The sequence below is a fragment of the Desmodus rotundus genome, chromosome 5, assembly GCF_022682495.2.
Source record: "Desmodus rotundus isolate HL8 chromosome 5, HLdesRot8A.1, whole genome shotgun sequence".
NCBI lineage: Eukaryota > Metazoa > Chordata > Mammalia > Chiroptera > Phyllostomidae > Desmodus > Desmodus rotundus.
The window spans coordinates 143,265,333-143,284,267 of record NC_071391.1 but is presented as its reverse complement, the minus strand read 5'-3'; the positions used below and the strand labels follow the sequence as shown (position 1 = coordinate 143,284,267).

The 18,935-nt window shown below is 39.7% G+C and overlaps 1 protein-coding gene across 7 annotated transcripts in view; it reads right to left on the bottom strand.

Annotated features, from left to right (window-relative positions):
• Nucleotides 1–18,935, bottom strand: part of EXOC6B (exocyst complex component 6B) — a 542,713-nt gene that overhangs the window by 132,180 nt on the left and 391,598 nt on the right. For all 7 annotated transcript variants that reach the window (XM_024552690.4, XM_053923770.2, XM_045189356.3 and 4 more), the window contains one exon: nt 12,899–12,972. In XM_024552690.4, coding sequence (XP_024408458.3) covers nt 12,899–12,972 — 74 coding nt within the window. The remainder of the gene's footprint in view (nt 1–12,898; nt 12,973–18,935) is intronic.

Here is an 18,935-nt window from a genome sequence, read left to right as displayed (position 1 = left end):
ACGTATTCTAGAGAAATGAAAACATATGCCCATATAAAAGCCTTTACACAAACATTTATCATGGTTTTATTAATCAACTGTTTACAATGAGTAAACAAATAATCCCTATAATAAGATACTATTCTGCAATAAAAATGAATAGACTACTAATATATGCAACAATATGAACGAATCTCAAAAGCATCATGCTAAGCAAAAGAGATCCAAATTAAAAGTATGATTCCAGTTATATACATAATCCCATGTACACGACAAAGTTGTAGCATCAGAAATCAGAGCAGTCACTGCCAGGGGCTGGGCATGGGAAGAGGAGGCTCACTGCAAAGAGGAATAAAGAAAGTTTTGAGTGAAAGAAATATTCTGTATCTTGATTTTGCAGGTGGTTACACAACTACATAAGTCTGTAAAAATTTATAGAGTTGTATATCTAAGAAGGATGAATTTTACTCTGTGTAAGTTATACCTTAATAAACCAACAAACGAAAGACTATCACATCAAGTGCTGAAGAGCATGTTAAACAAACTGAAACTCTCATTCACTATTGGTGGGTATGAAAAATGGTTCAGGCACTTTGGAAAACAGTTTGACATTAAAAAAAATACTTAAGTAGACACTTACTAAAGACCCAATACTCCCAGTCCTAGAATTACCCAAGAAAAATAGAAGCCAGGATCCACACAAGCACCGGGACACGCACCTGCATAGCAGAGCCTTTTCCATAACAACACAGAGCTGGAAGCAACAAAATGCTCATAAATGTACTAGGTGAGTGACTAAATGAATTATGATATATCCATGTAAAGAAGGGTCACTCATTAATAAAAAGAAATAAATTACTGGTACATCCAATAACATGGATGTATAGCAAAATGTTATACTGAATGAAAGAGGTCAGGCATGAAGGGTATAAAAAACCAGAAATTCTAGAATTTCATGTAATATTCTATAGAATTTTTATATAAAATTTTATAATTTTTAGACTGCTATTTTAAAAATCATTTTTTATCAGATATGATTTTATGTACAATAAAATGAACCTATTTTACATGTAGCATTTCATGAGTTTTGACAAATATACACACCTGTGTGACCACCACCGCCACCAAGAACATTTCTACCATCCCAAGAAATTTCCTTGTGCTTCTTCACAGTTAGTCACGTCCCCATACCCCCAATCCACCACTGATCTCCTCCCTAGAGATGTTCTAGAATTTTACATACATTTTAGAATTGGATGCGTTTAATAGTTCATTCTTTTTTATTGATGACTGATATTTTTATATGGGTATATCATAATTTATTTAGTCATTCATCTATTTATATTTATGAAGTAACCTACTGAAAACAAGATAAAACAGGTTTTAGATCTTAGGATATAAAAATGAATTTATAATAATTTATAGGGCTTATAGGCATTAAATAAGATAAAGTTAGCATCAAATAAAAGTAATTATGTTACTTAATATTTGGTAAGCATATAATCAAAGATAGTAGGAAACTAACCCTAGAGAGATCAAATAATTTGCCAAATGTCACCACTAGTAAGTAACCCAGGTCTGCCCAATTTCAAACTTCTTAACCACAATGCTACCCTGACACCCAGTATAGGGCTCCTGGAAACTGCAGGTACAGGAGACCCATTTTCCTGGTGTTTAAGGGGTTGAGACAAACGAAGGAGACACTAGAAGTTTAATAGGCCAAGAGAGTTTCCTTTCTCCATACATAATGGGTTTGGAAAACTGCTAAGTGTTCAGCATTTAGAAGAGACTCCAAACACTTCTCTGCTCTCCTACTAGGAACAGATCCTAAGTCCTTGGATTGACTGAGGATCTTGACTATTTAAGGAGTCAGCAGAGCCACTTTTTCTTTTGTACTGGATAGTCCTAGCTCATGGCATAGTATAAAATACAACGAGGGAACCTCAGAAGCTGTTCTGAGGACAGTGAGCTGTTCTTTCACACCAATACTGTCCAGAAGGGCTTCAGGCCCAAGTTCAATTCTCTCTCTCTTTTCTCTCTCCCCACATTCTCTACAAGTTAATTTGCTCTTGAAATCAAGAAAGACCAAGAAAGAAATGATCCTAGCTAACCAAGGAGAAGCTACTTTAAGAGACGAGAATCCCATAAATATGGCTGTGTGGCTGTATCTGAAATTGGTCCCTTTGAACTACATTTGCTGATATGCAGCCGACAAGTCTCCTTAGGTATGGCTGCCTCAGAGAATCCATCTTTCCTGACTGTACCTTTGCCTCCTCAACTTACTCATTCTGTCTTACCTCTAACTGCAGTTCTCTCTTTCATTTGGTTCCTGTTCCATCTTTGTTGCTACCCTTGGGACTTGACACTTCAGAATGTCCTTTTGGTTCTCTACCTTTACCGATGCTGTCTGGTTCCCTTCTCACAGCCAGCCTTACCACAATTCTTTACTCATTCCTGGTTCCTGGTTTGCCTAGACAGAGTGTTTTAACCTTCAGATCAGGGTTCAGGATGCTCTTTTTGGTTCTTGTTCCCCGGGGCCTGTGCTTATAACTGTGGCTCCCAGGTAGCTAATTCTCTCACAGCTAAGGGGGCTTCTTTTTTGGCAAACTGAAACATGCCCCTATTCCCCACATCTAGCCCTTTGTTGTCACTCTCTGCTGCCCTCCAGCGGCTTTCGGTAGTATGCACTAGTTAGTTAGAAATTAGTTCCAAGGCCTGGTGGCTCTGCTGCTCTTTCCTTGGCCTATGAGTGTCCTCTAGTAGGACACTAGACAGTGTAGTTAATAGAGATGAGGTTTGTGTTCATAACCTGGTAGGCTTTAATTAAGCCAACATTACCACAACAACCTCCAATAGCACTGCTCCTCCCGGGGAAATTCACTGGTGATGACTTTCTCCTAAAGGTGTGCCTGTCAGATTCCAGATATGTGAGTATGCATATTCATGCTGTGTGTGGGAAATAAGGGACAAACCTCCAGAGTTTCTGAGGCATGGCTTGTTGGGAGCAGCAGAGAGTGGTCCAGTGCTTCGGGCAAGCCTAGCAGCTAGCCTCACAGATTACCTAGAATGCAGCTGAGAGAATTGCCAATGCTCATGAGCTAACAGAAACTGCCAGGTGGTTTAGTATGCTATGCTTATTAGCTCTTCACATAAGAGCGGAAATTGAATGAAACTCTAGCTTTTGAACTGATAGATGTCACTATGAGGCTATCTAAAATGATGCTGGCACCGTGCCCACATTAAAAGTTTCAGTTGTTCTACTGGAGCAAAGGGGTAGGAGGGTTGTTAACGGAGGAGACTCACTCTGCTGGAAAAGGCTGTTCTATCCTCTGGTGGAACCTCCAAGCAGCACAGCTCTGCCTCTTGGTTAGACTCCCCATCAACCCAACACTGTGCCAATATGGGTTGACAGTAACAATGGATAATGTTAGGCTGGGAGGCCCACGAATCAAAGGCCAAAACCAATGTATTATTCATGGTAAAATATGTCAAAAGCCCAGTGTTTTGTCTCCTGCTAACCAAAAAATTGTCTACAACTGCTCCTAATTGAAGGTCCCTCACCATTGTCTGTCTCTGCACATCTGCCATTAATACGGTTTAATGGCTGATGGGGCCCACAGTGCCTGCCATCATGCATCAGCATTTCTAGACCAACTGTCTAAAGGGTGAGACCCCTAAAGTGGCTCAGAAGCTACCTCTCTACCAAGCTCAACTGTGCAAAGAACTGGGTGTCTGTTGCCCACATTCCTACTAAGTGGGTGTCTTCCTCTCTGAGGAAGAGCAAAGCCCCTGGAAAATGCACTGCAGAGCTGATCAGACCTCCCACCTTCCCTTCAAGGACTCCAACTATTCACTGTTTAAAAAAAATAAATGAGAAGTCTACCTCTTGTAAGATTACCAGGGTCTCATGCGGTTAGTATCCACTACCCATACTTGTTCCCTCCCCTCTGATTCCCAACCTCCTGAAATAATTCTGCAAGAACTTGAGAAATTAGATCTATGAGTTGGCAAAATGATTTCCATAGTGAGAGCATAATGAGTAGAAACCAAATTTCCACACTCGTTATGATGCCATTTGGACAATTAAATACCTGGGTCAATACTTAGCACTTAAATGACACCTTAGAGACTTTCTATAAGAGTTGTGCTCTGCTTGAATATTATTTCATGAGATGCTGGTCTGGAAAAAAACAAGCTTTTGTGTTAAATTAAAAAAAAAAAAAAAGAGCTCTGAGGCAGAACTTTTGAGCTTAACCTCCTTCCTAGTTAAGAGGCTGCTATGAGGTGAGACAGAGTCTCAGAGGTCCGATAACAGACTCTTCTCCATTCCATACATCCCGGGATGTTACTTATTACTTATTCTGTCTGTAAACTTTCCATGATGGCTCTAGACATTAATGTCCCAAGCAAGGTAAGGACATCTGGTCTGAGAGGCTGCAGCAGCATCCCAGTACCTGAGGACTATGCACCTGTGCCCCATCCTTGTGTTTGCTGATCCAGCCTTGGCTTATATGAAGTCAAAGGTCTAGCTCAGTGGAGTCTATTTTCAAAAATGTTATATATTTTTTATTGAATCAGACCCAAAGGTGTTAACTCTCCCCTGCTTGGGATTAGGAATCATTTAATGTCAGAGCTTGTTTTGGGGTTAGAAGTATCACTCTGAAGGTTATGGATTTCTGTCAAAACAACTTGGGCAAAACAATTTTGTCATTATAACCAGAAAACCTTGCTTTCAAAAACCAAAAGACCACTTCTTAAAATATTTCAAGTTGACCATGTTATTTATGTCAGGATGCCAAACCATAGCTAAAAGCTCCTTTCTTAAAGCTCGTGTATCAGTGTGCAGCAGACTTATCTTCCTGGGGATCTTTCCAGAAAACTAGGCAGCTGTCCCTGAAACTGAACAATGCAACATCAATACAAAAACTCAAAATCTAGATAAAGTGGCATCCCCTCGAAGCTCCAAGGCCACCTGAAGAGAGATTTTTAGGAAGAGTAGAATGTTAAAAAGGCCTGTTTTACAAGCAAGGGCAAACTACACAAGACTGTAAGCTTCCCTTGGGCAGGGGCCAGGTTTTCGTCACTGCGCTAAGCCCACCACTACACCACTACACCCACCACAACAGTGCGAGGCAGAGTGCGGAACGATGAACGAACGCCTTCCGATCAGGGAGGCCTATGTTTTACCCAAATGCTTGCTGTGCCTATGTCAAGACATGGACTGTGGTCTGCAGGGACTTTTAGTGGCTCTGTACAGCAAGAAAGATTTGTGTGGGTGGTGTGGTATATTACTTACTACATCCTCTTCTAATCACCAAAGCCTTTGGGATGTGACAAAATGACATCTACCCGCATACACATGCTGTCCATACAGATATGCTACCGTATGGGTGATACACATAACCTTTTCCAAGATGATGTGTTTTCTAACTCCTCCACCCACATTAGTCACAGGAATGGCATCTTCCAACTCCATGAGTGTCAAACTGTTTGATTTCTGATTCTGGTGCAGATGACTCCGAGTATTACAGGGTACTCAAGACCATACACAATCTGAAGGTCAACAAAATATTTCAGCTGAGCATGTGGAGAGTACGTCTCCTGACAGCCTCACTGATCCATACACTTCACCACTAGAGGGTCTGTACATCCCTCTGTTTTCCTTCACTGCAATGGTCCCTCCACGAACGCTTGCCCACACCACCCCCTTCCCCGCACCTCCGGTCTTCTCCGCCATGACTCTGTTGATAGCAGCTCAGTAAATACTGGAGAAAACTATAGGCCCTCCCAGCAACCCCCACCCCAAAAAAACCCTCCAAATTACACCGGCAGGTTACAAACAAGGGTTAGGAAGTATAAGTGGGAGACAGTTCTCTTCCTGTTAAACTCAGCTGAATGGTTGTGATGAAGACTGACACCTGAGGTCTTTCAAGGTGTGGGGCTGTCTTACCCCGACACTGGCCTCCTCCTTGGGGGCTGATCAGACTGGCCAGAGTAGAACATTAAAAAGAAATTCTACTGACTATATATTAGGTTGATATGTGGTATATCAGACAAAATAAGTTTTTGATATAAATAGTTGCTCTACTGAGTTTAAAATATAAGCAATTATTAGGCAAAGTTAGGATCTTGACACAAGAGCCAAGAGCAGAGACAACAAGCAAAGAGGGAATATTCCTCTTAGCGGGAATATTCTTCATTAGACTTGGGGAGGGCAGAGAGAAGGGAAGGCGATTTGATTTAAAACCAAAATTTTATTGAGTAGGATCAAGATAGGATAGGAAACAGGAGGGACAGTTTTATATAGTTGGGTTCTTCAGTTATTCTCAGGTTTTCCTACCTGATGTTCATAAACTGAAGGTAATAATTTTATATCAGAATTTGTTCAACACCTCCAAAGAAATATACAATTATTTCTCTGAGGTCCTACGCTTGTTTGTAAGGGAGGTTAAGTGCCTGCAATGGAAATGCACTGTGTTTACTTCAGACTGAAGCTTTAGAAATTGGGGAATAGCTGGCCTAGAGGGAATGTAACCAGCTCAGTCTAAAAAAAGCCGTAGATATCTTGGGATAGCTTTGCTATAAGAGTTGTTGCCAACAATTTCCATTCAGGAGATCTGAGGCAATGCCACAGTCAAGTTCATTCAGCTTTATAAAACTTACGTACGCCGGAAGTAATTTAACAGTTGGGACCAAGAACAGAAAAGGTTGTATTACTGAAGAAAAGAATGCACTCAAACCTTTTCCTGTTCGTCAAACATGTAAGATGAACAGCTATAAATTAAATAAATATACAAATAACACAAATTATTTTTCTGGGGAAGTTGAGAGTCCCTTACAATGAATGTGAATAACAGAAATATGAACTTTCTCAGGGCAGCCTGCAAAGAGCAGCATTTGATGAGGAAAAGTATAGGACATTAAAAAAATGGGCCCATGAGGAAGCTGAACAGTAAAAATAAGAATAAAAAAGAGAAATTAAGAAACGGTGGTTTAAAGAAATTAGCCTAATTCTTAAAGGAAGAATGATAGTCTAGATCCTGGTTAAATCGAACACGCACACAGAGCCAGAGAGGATGGGCTACTGGGCGCCCGACGCCCTGCGAGCCCCTCTGTGGGCCTTCTGGCAGATACTACCGAGGAGCCAATGGCCACACGTCTTTCTCCCTGAGAGTAAGGTAGGCTCTGTAAGCTCAGGTTTGAAGTCAGAGATTTGAAGGCAGAGAAAACGGTGATATTGCTGGTATTATACCTGAAGTGGTGACGTGTGCTGTAAGATGATGGCAGACTGTGTGACTGATACAAAATCAGAAGATGTTATCATACCAGCCTGACTCAAAGAGGGCATGAGAAACAAGAGCAAACGAAGCCAGAGAAACAGAGCAGACAGAACAGACAGCTGGGCTAAGAAAACTGTGTCTGAGATGGAGAGGTTGGGAGGTGGTATGGGCGGATGGGGCTGTGGGTGACACTGAGCTCAGCTCAGGCCAGCAGGTCAGGCGCAAAAGGATAGAAAACACAAGTCATGAATTAGATATGAAAGGATCAATGACACGACAAACAATTATTATAAATGTCTGCCACCCATTTTTGTACACTTTTTGGAGCAAAGCCTTGGGATGGAAATTTTAACAAAAGTTATAAAAATGACAAATGAACATGCTCTGGCCCAACAGTTCTACTCCAGGAATTTATGACTGGCGCACTTACAGATAAAAATAAGTGTGTGTATGCAAGTCTCTTTGAAATGTCATTTGTAACAGCAGAGTAGAAAAAAAGCTCTGGGAATAGCCACATGGCAGGCAGTAGGGATCACTTAAGAAAATCACAAAAATTTTGCAGTGGAATATTACACAGTGCTGAAAAAGAATGGAGTCCTGGCTTTCTGACACTGAAATCTTTCTGAGCCACACTGCTAAAGGAAAAAACAAAGAACAGATATTTGTAATTACTTTTATATGTATAAATATTTCTAAATATACACAAAATGTTAACAAGAACAGCTGCTCTAGGAAGAAAACCTTGTTGGCCAGGAATGAGACTTTCACCCTTTTATATTTTTTTATCATGAAACATGTGAATGTTCAGGCCTAATATTATAAAAAATATTTATATTATAAATATTTTCTAAAATTAAGATCATTGGAACTCTCCCAGTTTAATAATGTTATATAAATAAGAATCAGGTTTAAAACATTATACATACAGTATGAACTCAATTTTTTATAAACTTACATACAGGTAAAGAAATTGAAGAAAATATTTCTCCTCTTGTTTGAACTTTTCTGTATTTTCCAACCTTTCTACTGAAAGCATATTTTCCCTTTGCAATCAGATAAGCACTATGTTACTTATTTTCAACAACATATGCATATCTTATCTGTATGTTCAATTCAAACTGGTAGTTGAAAACACACACACACTTTTAGACAAAACTTAACACTAGCTATCCTCTATACCTGAAGTAACTTCTGCCCATCAACATCTAACTTTCTGTTTAACTCTTCACCTTTTCCATGAAACATTTTATAATTGCCCAGTTCTACAAAAACCTCTCTATTTCATGGCCTTTTTTGGTACCTATGCATAAAATCTTGCTCCTGACTTCCACTGTTCATTTTGCATCATTTACATAAAAGTCTTATATCCCAATTAGAGTGTTAAGTTGGAATCTATTTCCCCATTCCTTGAATTTGGGCCAGCCTTGTAACTAGCTCTAGTCATGTTGACTAGATGGTTTGCTAGTTCCAGGTGGAGGCGTCAAGGCACATGTCCTCTTACTCTCTTGGAACCCTGTCAAGATGCCAGGTAAATAAGCCTGGTCTAGGCTGCTCCTGGATGAGAGATCACATGGAGCAGAGAAGAGGGGGCCTAGCCAAGGCATACCAGACCAGGCAGCCCCTAGCTCATCTAGCAAACTGACCTCAAAACCTGAGTGAGCTCAGCTGAATCTACTGCAAACTGCCAATCTGTAGAAACTTGAGCTAAATAAATGGGTCTTATTTTAAGCTAATACATTTTGGAATGATGTATTTTTTTTTTTTTTATCATTCTGTGAATGTCATACTTTCACAGTGTGTCTTATGTTAGAGTCAAGTATTTGCTGACCACCTCTTTGCTCCCAGAGAGCAGAGGCTCTATCCTCTTTCTTTGTGTGTTTCCACGTACCTAGCTTATGCTTTGTTCAGAATTTGATAAATTGAAATAAAAATGAACTGAACTGAACTTCAAACCCTGGTGTTCATCAGCATTATCTACCGAATGTTTAACAAGAAAAGTATAAACCAAAGCACTGTTAAAAAATCAAATAACTCCTGAGAATTTACTATCGGCCTTGTATTGCATTCCCCGTTATTTTAGACCAGCAAGCACTAGTGCTTGGAGTGGACATGTCACTCCAAGATCGTTCATAAGTGAACCCTTAGGTTGTCCTTCTCAATGTTTACTATTAACCCAAATTTGGATTTTCATTGACATATGCACATATATTTAGTACATGAATGTGAAGTTGACTACAATCCTACTTTTATAAATTTGGAAATACAGAAAGTATAAAGTGGCAAAAAAGGAGATTTTGATGTTTATTATCTAATTCACATTATTATTATTAACAGCAGGTATTCTAATCCCAGAAGTCTGACAAATGAGATATGTATGTAAATTTACTATAACTTTGAAGTGCTAGGCATGTAAAATATCATGAAAGCTTATATATTCAAAATGTCACATCACCTTTTTCCTTGAGAAGTAGGAAAATCAGAATAGACAGGACAAAAGAGAAAGGATGAGTAGTTTTGCTATCCACATCTAACTTGCTCCCTAGTGAAATTCTATAGCTTTTAAATGACACCCTGCTATTATAGTCTAAAAAGAGATGACTTCATCACACATTCCATGTTTTGAATATTTTAAAAATTATCTTCCAATCAATAGTATCTGAAACACTCTAAAGCAAAAGAACATGCAAGTATGCTCAGGATGAATATACTCATAAACCAGTGGGGTAAATACACTTGATGACAGTAAAAGAACATCCTTGCTTCACTAAACTGGGGACAAATCCCCTTCTCGCATGAGTGCGTAACCCGTACCTTATCTTAACTTCAACTACTTCCTTTTGATATCTGCCACTCCTGTTTATTGTTATCTTAGACTTATAAAGGACATAAAATTTAGTTAATAAAGTGGGTAACTAAATTAGAACATAAAAGGTTTAGATAGTCTAAATAAATAAAATTGATAAAAGTCTGTGTTGTTAATATGTTTAAAAGAAAAACATAGACCAAAGAGAGTAAAGTGTCCAATTTTGGTCCATAAAATCAACCCCATAAGGACTAGATGAGGAATAGGTAACAATGCTGCATTTGAAAGAGACTCAATTATTACAAGATAGGAAGCTTGATAAATCAGGATAAAAAACCCATCCCCCAAATTGGGGTGTATTAATAAAAACATAAAGAGTCCAAGTTAACTGAGACAGGTTTTAGCCAACGTAAGAAATATCTTTCTCATACTCAGATGGTCCTCAGGAGGACCTTGCTGCTTTGAAGCGGTGAGTTCTCTTCGAGGAACAAATTGAAGCACAGTCCGGGGTGCTGTACAGGGATTCAAGGATCAGGCCAAAGGTTATACTGCGGGATTTTTAAGACTAGCCTCCAGCCTCCGAATTCCTTAACTCGATTTTAGGATCCCGAAGAGTATACGCAAAGGACACATATTCAAGAATGTTTAATCATGTCTCATTTGAAGTCAAGGTACTTCCTTTGGAAACATACTCCCAGGCTTTCTATTTATAGTTTGAACATCTCTACAGTTCAAAAAAAAAGAAGTCTCCTTTTAAAAAGATGCTCACTTACAATAAATTATGAGAATGACTAAGATAACTGCAAGGAGATCAACATTTTCAGAACGGGATGTGGAAGGGTAATTTTTCTCACAGTAATTCAACCTACCTGAGACCTCCTAATAATGAGCGACAGCTTGAGAGCTAGGAAAGTTTTTCAAATGATCTGTTAAAAAATTTAAGCTGCTTTAATAGAGACTGATGTTAATAGAAATTAGGTGACAGATGCAACAGGATGAGACATACTCTTTCATTATTAGCAAAATTTTTCAGTTTGGGGTTCTACTGTTAAAACATCATACAAGGACCTGGAGAACAGCAATGTGACAGAAAACAGGAACTGAAGCATAAACAATAGGGCTCACTGAGAGCTCACAAGCACTGGAGCATTCTCCCCGCTCAGATGCACCTTATTTTGGCTATGCTTTCTAACTTATTCCCTTAGTTAACATTTTCTGTGAACACTAGTTGCTTTCCATAGGGACCAGGACCACAGACTAGAGAGAATGACCACACTTCCTTCTCATGAATAGTGAGAAGGGAACATTTTTTCCTCAGATGTGTTTCTCCAATGAAACTCAGTCCTGCTTTCCAAGAAAGCCAATTGGCTCAGAAGTTTCTGAGAAGAAAAAGGGGAGAAGTCCAACAGATCCATGCCACAAAACCCTAAAGCAAAATCCCAATCCTTCAGTCGTACATCAGCCAAGGGGTTAAACCTGAATGTCTCAGTGGAGCTGCTGAGTCCACAGGTGGAAACCCTTAAGTGCAGAGAGCTACTGAGCTCCATTCACGACCACGCTGAGAGAGCCTTTATGTGTAAGAGAACCCCCACCTCGGCCCCCAAATATTAAGTTGACACACGTTTCTGGGACGCGGCCTGAATCCTCAAACTTTGGTGGATCTATAGAGACACAATATTCTGTTTTCTGCTTAACAGGGCTTTCCAGAAGTGTCATCAGATGACAGATTACACCACCCATCACAAGGGTTCAGGGCTAGCTCAAGCCATCCATTATGGGTTAAAAGCTGTTCCAGCATGAATCAAGTCACAGTGGTAAGGAGACTACCGATACAGCTTTAAGAAATACCCTGGGCATCTAAAAGTTTTCAGAATGCAAACTATGTCAGCTCTGAAAACAAGAGGCACTGAATCATTATGGCAGGAGAAACAAAGCCAGCCCCCTTTTTTAAAACAGACCAAAAAAAAGATTGTTTTAATAGGAGAGAAGCATCAGTCATTGATTCTTACTTCATTCACACTTTCTATCCAACCCCATCCATCTTCAGAGTGAAGAGATGACAGAGCCCAGTTAACTTTCTCCCTCCTTAGGCCCCCGCCCATCCCGCTCTTCTATACCCAAACCACCGAGGCCCACCCACCATTCCAACCCGCAGGCAACAGTCCTACGGAACAACTCGTTCTATTGGTGGGCCTGCGAAGTTCAGGTATGCCTGGGGATGGGCTTTCATCGCGTTGCTTTAACAGGGTTGCCTGTCAGGTTAGCGTGAGTGGTCAGGGCCTTTGCTAATCATCTTCTAAAATGGCCACTTAGTCACTCGTGGCTGACCACATTCCACGAAGGAGGAGATGGGAAGACTTCAGGCAACAGAAACAAGTCAACAAGACAAACCAACAATCCAGAATGCAAAACATTTCATTTTCCTTAAATGCTGCTGCCCTCATTATCTGCAAACAAAAGTTCTCTAGGCGGGCAGTCTCTGCATCAGTGCACCTGCTTAGCATTGGTTTGCCGAGTTATCTTTTTGCTGTGTCTGCAGAAGCCAACTATAGCACAATGGGTCACATCACTTGAGGGTCACTTGAGTCCCTCTACTCTTTGGGTCCCTCCTCCCACCTCCTGCCTTCCCTTCTACCCACAAAACCTTTAACTCCACCATAGCTAAGGATCCCAGATAGCTAAATAAAAGAGGTGGCCTCAAACACAGAGAAAACCCCTTAGGTCTCCAGTGAATCGCCAACGCCAATCCCCCTTCCCTCCCCTTTTCCTTAAGACCTGATGGTCTTCAGTCACACATCTTAAAAGAAAAACAAAAAACAAAAACACAAAGACTTACTTGTCTCAAGTCGATGAAGGCCAACTGCAGCGTGTCCTCCTGGAACCCAGGCACCGGGCCGGATCTGGCAAACTCTGTGGGAAAGAAAAGAGGATAAAAAGCGCCTTTAACTAACCATGGACAGGGAGATTGGCAGACGGATGACAGGGAAGACAAGAGAGGCTGGGGGAGAGGAGGACCAAGCTTCTAAGGAGTCATGTCTCTCTCCCTTCAGCTTCTTTGTTTGCCCTTCAAAATTTGTGTCATCAAAACACCATTAATTCCAGCATCCTGACAGCAAGGAAACTGTACTAATTCGACCTGAAATTTATTCCCATGAGCCGCGCTGGGCTTCAGAGTATTTGTTTTGTGAATGGACAAACAACTTGCAAAGGAGGAGGGAGTGGGGGAGAGAAAAAAGTTTTTCCTCTCAACACAATAAAATCTTCAGCTGTGAAACTCTTTTCAGTTCCGAAAGCTATTTATATTTTAGATCGCTGAAGGAATTTTCCAATTTCACGCCTGTCACCTCATTCCCCAAGCATTTATCAAAAAAATATTCCCTGCCACACCATTAATTATTCCCTCACTGATTATTTGTATTATCTCATGAGTGCATTATTACCAACACACACATACACACACTCGCACACACCAGCAACAGAGGCTCCCGATACAGGGCTTGGCTCTTGAGCAAAGGAATATTTGCACATATGAAAAGGCCCATCTAAATAAATCCTTTTTCAAAAACGTAGGGAACATTTGCACATGTCTGTCTTTCTGGAATATTTTTTCTTCTTGACTTCTATTCCACTTTCAAACTTCTTTTTTCTCTTCCCTCTACTCCAATTTAGTCTCAGGTCAAAGAGACAAGACCACATGAACGCTGTTTGCATGTACAGTAGTGCCTTGGGTACACGCTCAGTTTATGACTCTGGCTTCCGCATTGTTACAGGAAGATAACTGCACGGGGCTATAGGGACAAATACTGGTAACAGTTAAGAATGTCAAGTTTTATTGTCCCTAAGCCTACTTATTATGAAATCAAAAGGGCCGGTGTAAGCCCCATACACAGGCACACGCGTGCAAACACTCACACAGCCAGTTCAAAGGAGGACAGTTACTACGTCTTGAATTCTCTCTGTGACTCCAACGTGCAATGGACATTTAACGTCCCTCTACTACTTACCTCAAAAACTCAAGGATCTGCTCAAAGAAAATATGAAAAGGAATGTTTTCCTTTCAATTATATTTTTTTCCCAGGAATGAATTTAAGAAATTGTAGAGTTGGTCTCATATTTTTATTTTGAAATTAACTAAAATCCACCAAGATATGTATTTGTCTGGAAAATTAATTCAAACAACTAGTAGCTAGATAGATTTAAATGATTTGTGAACAATGATAAGAATTTACGTTCTTTAAAAATATTTTCCATTTGGGGGTTTCACAGACATAACAGGTTTTCATAAAATCCTTGCCTCACTTTAAAAGTAATGCTAACAAGTTTAGTTGCAGGAATTATGAAAACGGTGTGTACAATAACATTTAAAACAATTTCTTAAACTGATTAAAATGTAGCACAAATGTCATAAAAGAATCTTATTTTAGACATTTCAAATAAAAATGACTCATAAATGGAGACAAACTATATATTGTGATTAGCATAACTAAGTTTCTATTTGCTTTGAAAAGAAAATTCCAATGCTATTTATAAATTCATCTACCATATAGATAGGCCAAATGATTAAAGTTTTAAAGAAGTAAAATTCTAAAACTGTACAAAGAGTTGGTAAGGACCCTATTAGTAGAAAGCTTGACATAATCCACCCTTCATATTTTATAATAGTCATTATCTATGATAACCTTGCATACAGCAGCTGTGCAAGTCACATGCACAAATTTCCCATTACATGCTCCTACAGAAAGCAGTTCTTTGAATGCTAGCCACAGCCACTCTGACAGCCTTGACTGTCAGGTGGTCCGCTTAAATAAGCTTCCCACACAACATGGTTTCATCCCCGGTCGGGAAATCACCACTACTACCCCTCCATGACTTGAGGCTCTGCAGCATGATTTGAAGCATTGCAGTCCTCTCTGTCAGCAGGAACCCTACTTGAGTCAAATGCAGCAACTAGCAAGGTGTTCTACTTCCTACAATGTGCAGCTCCAGAGAATTACCCGTGATACATGCTTTGACGGCTGGATCAAACATTCTTGAATCTCTGTATTGGGCATGCTCCCTGGGGCTCACAGATAATGCTGATGAAAGCACTCAGGATTCTGGATGCGGTGCATCCTCAGTTCTCAGAGTTTCACTTTATAGACCTCATTTTATGACACACTGAATCTTCTAGCTTCCCAGAGGACACAGTGGCCTTTTAGATTTGACTTTTCTTTTATAAATCAGAGAGTCATGATTTATCAAGGCATGACAACGTCATTGATTGATTTTCATGTATACCTAATTACAATGTATTCAACTTCATATTTTTATTTTTCGCATTGTTTTATATACGTAACTGTTGTCATCCCATGGAGACAGTGAACTCCTTAACGGTAAGGGCCATATCACGGAACCTAGCGAGTATTCAAAATAGTGAATGTTCAACAAATACTTACATATTAAATAAGTGAGGAAAATAGCAACATTCATTAATCACACAAACACCTCACTGCCCATAAAAATCCTTAGATTGAAATAGGTTAGATTGAATAGATGAAGGTGTCCTTAACATGAATATTGATAGCAGGCTTTAGGAATTTATAATTTCCCTACAATTAGGTGCACAATGATTTAGGGAGGGGGTTCTGGAGTCATAAAAATCAGAGTTTGAGCCCCAGTTACTAGCTCCTTGGCCATGGGAAAATTAATTTCCTTAAAGCTTCAACGTCTTCATCTCAAAAATCAGGCCAGCAGTGCATCCCTTACAGTGCTGCTCTGAGCGCTGTAAGAAATGACACATGTAACGCAGCTGGCAGTGTGCCCGGCACATCATAACTCATTATCGTCACGATTAGTTTTTAGTGTGATATGCATTTCTCTGGGAAGAAGATTCATAGCTTTCACTGACTTCTCAGAGGGTTGGTAACCAAAGGTTAAAAAACAGTTGTATATCTGAGACAAAACATTAGAGGTTCAGCTACCAGTCAGTGATGAGCTGGCACTGCAAACTTATTATCAGCAAATGCTTAAGTGCTTCACTGAAAGGAGGTTAATATGACTAATTACTAGTGTACTTGGCACAGCACAGTAATTTTCATTGTCATTATTTTAAAAATTCAATAGGAGCATGAAACTGATATGCAATTTGTGACTCAGTGTACCTTTAAAAGCATATTATTGTCCTAGAGTCAACTTTTTAGATATATCAAAACTGTTAATAGCATAAGAAAGTGTGAATATTTTTAAAAAACACAAAAATTCGTATACAGCCTGACTTCAATCATATAAAATATAAAATGCATAGAAAACAGAACAGTAAGCACTCATTTCATAATATTAGCGGAGGCTGTCATGAGAGGAAGATTGAAAGAGGGCTTTATTCTATTTCTATTTCATAAATTTTTTAAATGATCCCACACCAGTTCTATAATAAGAGAAAAGGAAACAGAAGAACACAGGCACGCACACACACATACCCCAAATTATTTATTGGTGCTGATTTAGGAGTACTTTTTCTAGTGTCTAGATATAACATGTTCAAGATTTATCATTAGAAGCAACAGGGATTGACTTAGACACCCGGATTCCCAGATGCTGCCTGATAGAAAGGAGGAAAACTACACACGGGACGGGGACAAGAAGTTCCCGGTCTGCTGTAACACACTGATGCTTCTAAAAACTGATTATATGTACATACAAGCCTCTCTTTACAGTCATGAATGAAAACCTTCCTTCTTTCGACACCACAGAATGGGGAACATGTATGCAAGTGTGGCCAAGCAGGGCCAATGGATGCATAGGGCACACTGCAGGAGCCCCTTTCTGGACTTGTCTCTGGATTCCAAGATCTGTAGTAGGTTTTCAGTGTCTAAATGGCCTAAGCCTACACAAAAGCTTCCATGGCCGGGAGTTCTGCAGAGTGGCCTGAGTATCACAAGGAAATCAGGGTGCTTGTTAGCACAGAAGCAAACCTTACCTTTGACCATCTTGTGTTACTTGGGCACTGAGACAAGGTTCCAGTGAGGCCAGCAAGAAAGCTTCACACTGAAAACTTGTTGAGATTAGCAAAGCCCCCGACCAGCATGGTAACTGACCGGCACTGAACCATACTACGGAGAGCTCACCTCTCCTCAGCAGCTCTTCCCTGCCCTTGTCCAGTCAAGAGATGGACTCCCAGAGTTGAAGCGGGGATCAATTTCCAAATGTGAAAAATATTTTAAAGGGTAAAGTGCCAAGTCATTGAAGTTTATGAAGGTTTTCATTTAAAAAAAATAAAAAGGAGGTGTAAAAGTTACAGGAAAGAAGGCATATTGTTAAGTGAAGGTTTAAGCAGGAAAAGAAAATCACACCAAAAAGTGTTTTACTTAACCACATATCCAACGTTCCCTCACATCCTCACTACCAATAAACCTATGAGGTGTGACAATCATTTCTGAAAACAATACTGATTTCTCAAAAATATCCTGTAGGTTTACATTTCTAATAATCTTCATATTATAATGAAATGAAATTAGCAAAAGAGAGAGAGAAAAAAAGGAGGGATTCCACTAATTTCAAATGCTTTCTAGACGTCTTGAAGGCAGATCTTAAAATTACTAACTCTGTCACTTAGGGAAGAAAATAAATTTTTCAATTCAAAATTATCAGGCACATTCACATTTGGCTGAAGAAAACAAAATACACATTTTATAAAGAGCATAGAACCCTAATCAGAAAAAATGGCTAGTCCGTTACACGGGGCTTTGAGAAGCCAGAATGACTGCCGTAATCTGCAATCGGTACAGCTAAATAGGGCATCACGTGGTTATCAAAACCAGGTTGTGAGAAACAAAACATAAAACTAATTCTGAACCTTTGCAAATTGTCCATAGAACAAGAGTAGTTTTCAAAGGAAGATGAGCAACAAAGTAAAATTTATTTCAGAAAAACAAAACTAGTACAATACTTAGCAAATAGGTAAAACAAAACTATTGAAAGAGAACATAATTTGTTCAAATAAAAGTTGAAAAGACTGTAGATAAAGTTTTAACCAGAGGTCCCCGAATAACATCATATACTACTGCTCCCAGTGAACTTCCAGGCCAGACAGCGGGCATGACAGCATGCCCATCCCTCACTGAATGGATCAGGGATTTGGTTTTGGCCAAAAGTCAGGTGAGAAAGAAAACTCAGTACCTGGGAGCCCAAAGTATGTTGGGTACTTGTTTATATCTTAAGATCATGTCAGGTCACATGTGGTTTTTTGTGGGATTGAAAAAATAAGAGCTGCTGTTGCTGTATTAACATAATGGTTTCCTGGTATCTGGCTCCCTGGAGCAACAGATAAGGAGTGTGCTAGACTACAAAGTGTGGCTCTGGGGAGGCTAAAGCTTTCTTGCATCACTTCACAGTGGCTCCGCTAAGCTAATTACAGAGAGGAGTTGATGGATTCCACAGGGAATGCGCTCAAGGCCCTGATGGTCAGAGAAAGGTCAGCCAGAACATAAGGAAGTAGGAATTAAGGTGAGAGATAATCAAGGAGACAGAGAAGAGGTGGGGTGGGATGGGGAGGGATTGTGGGAGGGAAAAACTCCTCGGAGATTCAACTGACTATATTTGTGCAAGTGTGCTTGCTTGGATATGTGATCATAAAAAAGAGCTACCTTTATTTATCTAGGGTATGACCCTGTGATGTAAATTATTCTTTGCTTTTACATGTAACTCACTAGATCTTCCACGTCAAGAAGAGCAGAGGACAGTACAGGCCAACTTGAACTTATTCTCAAAGTTTCTGTGAAAGAAATCTGATGAAAACTGATAGTAATAAAGTCTGATAGCAAATGCCAAACTAGTACTCCAGATTTATAAATAATTTTTAAAGTTTAATTCTCCAAGTTCAATTCTCCAAGCTCCTG